At 39.1% G+C, this 8,532-nt stretch overlaps 1 protein-coding gene across 1 annotated transcript; it reads left to right on the top strand.

Moving 5' to 3' along the window:
• The first annotated feature begins 4,790 nt into the window (after positions 1–4,790).
• LOC140497162 (uncharacterized) lies at positions 4,791–7,264 on the top strand. Its single transcript, XM_072597778.1, has one exon. The coding sequence runs from the start codon at positions 4,882–4,884 to the stop codon at positions 6,823–6,825; it is 1,944 nt and encodes a 647-aa protein (XP_072453879.1). The 5' UTR covers positions 4,791–4,881; the 3' UTR covers positions 6,826–7,264.
• Positions 7,265–8,532: the final 1,268 nt, after the last annotated feature.

The following is an 8,532-nucleotide window of genomic DNA, read 5'->3' on the forward strand; positions in this document are numbered from 1 at the left end:
TTTGTTAGGTTGAATTGAGTTAAACTGCATATTTAGGAGGTAGGTGCTGGCCCCATTGTCCCTTCCACGTTAGTGATTGGATAGCCACTCTAATTGAAGACCTAAAGCCTCTCAGGACTCAGCTGCCTTGTCACTTATGCAAGTCTGCCCCATTACCAGTAGGATGAGGCATTTGGGGTAATGGACCACCAAAATGAGAGTATTTTCCCAATCACCTAATAAAGAATGAGGGGCAAGGAGTCAAGAAGCTTAACATGTGTGGGGAGGAATGGGCTTGGACAGAATGCTTGGTCTCCAAGTCAGTAAGCCTTAGCATACACACATCCTGGGTGCTTGGGGTCAAACCCAGGTGAGTCAGGTTCCATCACCTCTTACCCACACATATCACAACCACATATCACAGAAAAATATTGGTTTTAAAAAGATGGGGTTTTGTATCAGGGAATATTGAAAATGTTTTACACTTTCCCAGATGCAATCAAGCCTACTCTCTTCTCCCTACTGAATTCTGAATTCATTAAATTTTCTGTCTGAACGGTCTACCTCAGCTCCATGTATGGATGGGCTTTGCCTGTCCAGTTGTATATCATAGTCTGGATGGTGAGCATATTTTTTAGCCATTTGAGTTTGTCCCATATGCACTGTTAGGTCAACCATTTCAAATTATCATATATCTCATTGAAGAGGCCCTGTGCTATTCTGGGCTTTGATGCACTCAGGATTGCATCTTCTGAGAACAGCAGTATCAGGATGACCTCACCTGATGGGAATCCCTCATCAATCTGGGCTTTCTGTGGGTCATCTTTCATGACAGGAACACATAGCTTTCATGAACAGATAGAGGATCATGGGTTTCAGACCTGAAAGGGGCCTTAGGGGCCACCAAGTCCAATAAGGAAACTGAGGAACTGAGAGGTTGTCATAGTCACTTAAATTTCTTAAGCACCTCCTATATGCACTGTTTGTTAGGTTAAGTAACTTGCCCAGGGTCACACATCTATGAAGTGTCCTAGGGATACTTTGAACTCAGAGGTTTCTGACTCTTAAGTTCAATGTCCTATACATTCTACTAGGTGCTTACATGTATTTTATTAAGCATGACACTGCCTAGTTCCTGGTATATTTTAGCTTTTTATCCATAATCAATCTGTATTAGAGAAATCTTTTTTGTCAAATTCTTTATGTGCTATGTAAAAGACATGTGGGGCCATTGTAAGAACGCCAAACTTTCCATGATGCCATCTATTTTTACATCTATATTTAGATTTTTATTCTGAAGCAAAAATGAGTATGTTAAAAAAAGGAAATTATAATTTAAAGTCATAAAACAAGCAAAAAGTAAAGAAAGGATCATCATAATTTCATTAAGATTCGAAAACATCTTTAGATATAGAACTTTTCCAATCTCTTGTCAAAGAATCTAGAAAATCCAGCCTTCTGGAATGCTTGCATTGTGGTGAATTTTTAGGACTTTATCATTCAGGACAATGTTAATATTTTTTGTTGTTGTTGATAAAACATCTGTTAATATAATTTTAGCTCCAGAGTCAAAACCTTTTACTTAGTTCTAGGCCTAGAAAAGCACTCTCTTGCAAACTCACACATGCCAATGTGGGTTTTTCTAGAGCTACTTTCTTACAAATATTAACCCAGAGGCCTTCAAATAGGAATTACATAATGATGATGATGATGATAATTAACCTGTGATTTCACTGATATAGGGAGCTCCCAGAGGAGTACATTCCCTCTACCAATACAGGTCAGCACCTTCTCTGCAACTTCTTGTCTTAGAGATTTGCCTAGATCACTGAAAGGATAGGTGACTTGCCTAGGATCACATAGCCACTATGTGTCAGAGGTGAACTAGAACCCCAGGTTTTCTAGTCTCTAAAGCCAACTTTCTCTCTACTATGTTCTGTTGCCTTTCAGTAATAACAATAACTGACATTTAAAGAATGCTTTAAATTTACAGAGCATTTTACATACATTATCTCCTTTAAGCTTCCCAACAGCCTTGCTATTGTTATTAGATTTATTATTATTCTAAGGTTCTGTGATAGATATTCTGTTCCGTGATTACAGACAGATGAGGTTAGGGTCTGGCACTCTGTCTCATGGCTCTTTGTTATTCTGATACAGTCAGTCAGAGGAGAAAGAGTTTGCCCTTGTAGTGGCAAAAAAGTATGCTTTTCTTCCAGGAAGAGTTCAAAGTACCTTGGCGGAAATGGGATCTAACTGGAGTGAGAGGAAAATCGTATGGATTATTTGGGGACTCTTGTAAAGCCTTTATGGGTTTTCTGCTTTGCTTATAGATCTTTTACATTTCCAATGGTGTGAAACAAAGATTGTATTAAATCTGACATTTGCACTGTCATTCTGAATGCTTATATGGGAGTTGAGGGCCCTGTATCCAATATTTTTGGAAACCTAACAGAGGTTTGTCCAAAGTAAACTCCTTGAGGGAGGAGGATGATAATGACTTAAAGAGTTTCTGAATTTTGTGAATAGTTTATCTAAGCTTAAAATCTGAGGCATGTTACACCTGCACTTACTAGGGATCGCTACAAGATTTTGGTCTTCTGGGAAAGATTTAAAGGCTCAAGTTAGAAATAATTCAACAGTTGGAGGTATCTTTCTCAGAGTTGTCAAATAAAATAAGATGAAGAAGCATTTATTAAAATAAGTTAACATATTAAACTTTATTATGACGTGCCAGGCACTATGCTAAACACACTGGGAATACAAAGAAAGGCAAAAGCAGAACTGCCAACAAGGAGTTCATCAGATTCTAATAGAGCTGACAACAAGTAAACAACATACATATATGTATATGTGCCTATACATACACACACACACACACACACACACACACACACACAAGATACATAAACATTAACTTGGAGGCAATCTCAGAGGTGCTGGCATTGAGGGGGATAGGGAAAGGTCTCTGGCAGAAGTTGAGACAAGTTAAGTTTTGAAGGAGGCCAGGAAGAAGAGGTAAGGAGGAGGGAGGGAGGAAGAGAGAGAGGGAGAGGGAAAAGAAGTCAGAGACAGTGAGACAGAGAGAGAATTGTAGACAATGGAAACAGTAAAGAAGCATCAAGTCAGGAGATGGAGTATTGGGTATCTTGAACATCAAGAAGACTAGTGTATGAAACATATGAATGGCTCATGATCATATTCTCAGAAAGAAACACTAATTCTAACCCAATGAGTTGCCAAGTTCAGGAGTCCTCTCCAGGTGTTCTCCCTCCTTCTTTAACTGGGACTCACCTGTTAGTCCCACCCCAATCCCAAAGCATCCCCTCAGGAGATGAGTAAATATCTCCAAATCTCAAGAACACTTTGCAGGTCCAGACCATTCTCACCCTCTTTAGAAGAGGCATTACATACCCATATCCAAAGTTTATTAATTTTTTAGCTGCTCTGTGAGGCCTTCCCAGATCATTCTGATTTGCAAAACTCACTCCCTTCTCTGAACTCCCAGAGCACTTATCTGATGGAGCAGAGCAAGAGGTGGAGTGATAGATGGTGATTCTGGACAGGGAGCAGTTCCTCCTAACGAATCTTCCAGAAATGCTGGCCATCCATTGGGAAATATATTCATCACACTGAAGAAGTATCAGCTTTAAAGAAGTGAATAAATCCCAGAGGGACCATTCTGAAAGCCAGGATGGATGGGCTGAATAAGATACAAAGCATTTATATAGCATTTTAAGATTGGCAAAATGCTATGCAAATATCTTCATATATCTCTTAAAATATTCTTAAATTTAAATATTTATCCTCATAAAAACCCTGAAAGGTAGATGCTATTAATTATCTCCATTTTACACATAAGACAGCTGAGAGAGACAGAGCTTTAAGTGATTCGTTTGGGGTCATATAGCTAGTAAGTATCTGAGGCTAGTTTTGAACTCAGGTCTTCTTTACTCCAGGGCTAACACTCCATCCACTGCACCACCTACCTCCCTCTACTAAAAAAGTTAACATATACATTATGTGATTGTTATGAAAGTGAACAACGGGAAGAATGAGGAAAATATGATTAAAATAGTTTTGAAAATTACATATTAAATTTATAGTAGAATGTTTACACTTTCTTAACACATTAATACCTCATCATCTGTGACGGAGACCAACTCTCCTCTTATACAGGCTAGGAAACAAGATTAAAAAAAAATACAAGGATATACACTTGTCTAGGGTCATTAATTTATAGAAATTTATGGAATATTTTTTATGTCCAAGGCATTGGGGAAATTAAAAAGGATAAGACAAGAGCCCTTTCCCCATGGGCCTTATAGACTAATAAGACATATTGTTGTGTTTGTCTTTCCTTCTTGACAAGGATTATGACATCAAAATGATGACATGACTTGCAGTTGACTTTGATTTGAAGGAAGGAGGGTTGTGCAAGGTCACCAACCTCACTTTCTTCTCCTGAGCTATCTGGGACCAGTGGCCTGATATTCATCAGGAGGGCTGGAGATGGCCCAGGATGCAAAGCGAGACCCTAGCCCTTTCAGGCTTAAGGTCTTAACACATTCTCACTTTAAGTGAGATACACCCATTCAGTGAATAGGCTTTTTTAAGCAGTTCCTCAAGGGGTGGCCCCTTTAATTAAAAAAAAAAATCAAAAGTGCTAAGTGTAAAAAGAAAAGAGTTTTGTTGCTTCAGAGCAACAAGCGCCTACCTACTCGTTCACCCCAACTCCAGCCCCCACCCCAGTAAGATCTTAGGAGCAGCGAGCGGGCGTCGCTCCCAGGACACCCCGCTCCCCCTTCTCCTCCCCTCCGCGTCCCCAGCGCGAGCTCCCCAGCCAAGGGTGGCCCGAGCCACAGCGGTTGGTTGAGGGGACCGGGGTGGGGGGGGGACGGGATGGAGCCAAGCCATATGGAAAAGAAGGTTTCGGACCTTAATCAGTCTCAGCGAAGCAAAGTTCATTCGCTGTCCGCAGTTTCTTTTCTTCCCACGAGCGACACCCGGGCTAACGACAATGCGGCTGAAACAAGAAACTTGGACTCTCTCTCTCAGGCGTCCTCCACTCGGCAGCCCTCGGCGACGATTGATCAGTCTAGGGAAGGCAGCAAGGAGGGGACAGGCCGAAAACTGTTGAACATGCTGAGGAAAACTCTTAAAGGAGGTGAGACTAAAGAAATGGATGTAGTACAGGACGTGCCAGCTTTGGTTCCATTTGGTGATGTGGTCGGCTGCCTAGCTGTTCATATAAGGAGATGCAGACATTTTTCACCTAGGATCAATTTACAGCATTTCACAAATGTGTTTATTCGCATCACTGTGAACAAGATCATGAAATACACTAAAGCTCATTCCTTGAATTGTAAGAATAATGAGAAGAGATCTGGAATTAAGTTTGAAGAAGTGAAATACTTCTCTGTGCAGGTTCCAAGACGTCAAGATGATGGAAGGAATTTGATTTATTTGGAACTAATGAAATTTGATCATTTGGAAGCATACCCTGTAGTGCTGGGAAGTTTTAGCTTACATCTTTATGAAGTAATTCAGAAGGGATGCTTCATAGAAGAATTTTTAATGAAGATTAGAAACCTGGTTGTCTGCAAGGTTGAAGTGGAATTTATGTTTTCCTATGGAAACTTCGGTTATGGCTTTTCACATCAGTTAAAACCACTTCAGAAGTTGATTCAGCCATCCATGTTTATGCATGTCCCCCCACCTGTAGAAAGAACAGACCCTCTAACAAATGTTATCACGCCACAACTAATAGAATATCCAGCGTTCCTATCCCCAGACTTGAATGTTACTGTTGGAACGCAACAAAAACAGACTCATTCATCATCTCCCATACGACTTGAAAAACTTCAGCAACAACCTCGAGATAGGCTTGACAGAATGAAGAAAGAATACAGAAATTTGAAAACATGGGAAGAAAAATCTAATTACTTGGAACAAATTCTTCGTGTGAAATCAGAACTGAAAGAATTTCCTAACTCTAACGATATTGATGGCAATGATGCCATATTTCTAAAGCGTGATTCTCCACCTCTAGCAAGTTTCTCTCAGTCACCAGAATTCTCACTAAAAAAGCAAGAGGATAAACCTCTTCCGTCCGAGTTTCCCGTCAAAACACTTGAAACTAAGAAATGCCTGCCACTGGCAGAAATGAGAGAAGGGTTTCTAGATTCATGTTTAATTGTTCAAGAAGGTGCTGACACAAAAAATGAAAGCTTTCCTCCTGAGCGAAGTACTCCTTTACCTCCTGTTTCATTAAGAGAAAAAGAAACCTGGGTAGAATCTATAGATGGAAGAGATGATGAATTTGAAAACACTGGACCTAAAGGAGAAATGTTAGGAAGATGGAACATAAACTCAGCTTCTCCAGATGTAAAGCTAACACAAAGCCATCCAAGCCCAGGAAGAATAAACTTAATTCAATCAGAAACAAAGTTGAAAAGTATTGTTTTAAGTCCATTTAAAAAAAAGAAAAGCACAGATCAACTGGAATTAGAAACAAAAAGGCAAACTTTAAAACATGAAAACAAAATTAGCCCAGAATTTCTTCAGGAGTTAAAAGAAGACATTGAAGCAGTCGCAAGGATGCATCTTTCCCCACATGTTTCCTTTAATATTTTGCAGGAAGCCACAGAATTTCACTCAAGTGCAGATCTGCTAAAAACAGCTAAGTTTGAAGAAGATACTAACTTGGATGAAGCTAAAGACAAGTATGAGGAAAAGAAAAAGTATAAGGAAGGATTAGGTGAGAAGAATAAAGCAGAAGAAGAAAAGACTGAGGACACCAACTACTATGGCATACCTGGCACTTGGACTTGGTGGAGCACCTAGTAGACACCAGCCAGGACTCTTCAAATAATAAAGAAGATTTGCATTTGACTTCATTTAAGTATCTCGAAAAGGCAAAAGCAAAAAGCTAGGTTGGACCTGGAAAGAAGCCCAGATGATAACCAATACCCATTTAAAAACCTTGCAAGACCAAATACTGCTCCCGAGTTTAACAAATGAATAGACCCACATAAGTCATCAACATTGCTCTATATTACCAACGAAGTCCAGCAGCAAAAGGTGGGAAAAGAAATTCCATTTAAAATAACTGTCAACAATATGGAATACTTGGGAGTCTACCTGCCAAAACAAACTCAGGAACAGTATGAACACAGCTGCAAACCCCTTCACACGAACAAAATCAGATCTAAACAACTGGGAAAACATCAATTGCTCATGGGTAAGCTGAGCCAATGCAATAAAAATGACAATTCTACCTAAATTAATCTATTTATTCCATGGCATACCAAACTACCAAAAATTATTTTATAGAGATAGGAAAAATAATAACAAAATTTATCTGGAAGAACAAAAGGTTAAGGATATCAAGGGAATTGATGAAAAAAAGTGTGAAGCAAAGTGACTTAGCCATACCAGATCTCATATTATATTATAAAGTGGTAATTATTAGAGTTTAACAAATGGTTGAAAGAAAGCTTTGGGAAATTTACAACCCCATGGGTGATTTCAGCAAGCTTATTTCATGTATAATCAGAAAAAAGACCTAGAAATCTTGAAAAAGTTCATTCATTTGTGATATCCCACAGTGGTTAAACAGTTCATATGTGAAACAGAAACATGAGGATGGTATGAAGTATATCATGAATCTTCCTACTAATGAAAAGTATAAGGATTAGCCCTCTTACTATTCACTACAAAATTTCATCTTGTTAGAGTTGTTTTCACTGTAATACAAAATATTTATGATGCATAAAAAAAGGAAAGGCAAAAATAATCTGCTCTTTAGGAGCTTAGAGAATACTTGGAGAGACAACAAGTAGAACCAAAAGATCCAAGATAAATACAAAAAGAGCAGACAGAAGGTAACCTAAGGGGATGGGACATAGGAGGGCTGAGGACTCCTGCAGAAAGTGGGATTTGGGCTAAGTCTTGAAAAAAGTCTGGGAAACAAAGAGATGAAGGTGAGGAAGGAGAACAGAATACTCCAGACATGGGTAATAGCCAGTGTTAGGGCATAGGTATGGAAAATATCATGTCATGACATTGTGAGGAACGAGTGTGAGGAACATGTGTGAGGAACGAGTAGGCCACTATGGCTAAATTATAGGATACATGGGTGGTAGAATAATGTAAGAAGACTGGACTGGTAGAAAGAGACCAGGTTGTGATTAGAATCAAATACCAAAGTGAAATATTTAATCCTAGAGTAATATGGAGCAATTGGAGTTTATTCAGGGGGAGAGGGTGATATGATCAGACCTCTGCTTTAAGAAAATTACTTTGACTTAGCTACTCTGATCAAGATAGTAACCTAAGATAATTACAAAGGATCTATGGTGAAAAATGCTAGACAGAGAGAGAACTGATGGACTCAGGCTGAAGTACAGATTGCAGCATACTTTTTTCACTTTTATTTCTTGACTTTGTCTTTGCTTTTTTTTTTTTGACTAATGTGGAAATTTATTTGGCATGACTTCACATGTATAACTGATATCACATTGTTCAATGGGTGCAGAAGGGACAGGAGAA

Source organism: Notamacropus eugenii, chromosome 3 (genome assembly GCF_028372415.1).
Source record: "Notamacropus eugenii isolate mMacEug1 chromosome 3, mMacEug1.pri_v2, whole genome shotgun sequence".
NCBI classification, from domain to species: Eukaryota; Metazoa; Chordata; class Mammalia; order Diprotodontia; family Macropodidae; genus Notamacropus; species Notamacropus eugenii.

What these genes read in the sequence shown, in the direction of transcription:
- LOC140497162 (XM_072597778.1), top strand. Translation starts at nt 4,882, where the DNA reads ATGGAGCCAAGCCATATGGAAAAGAAGGTTTCGGACCTTAATCAGTCT.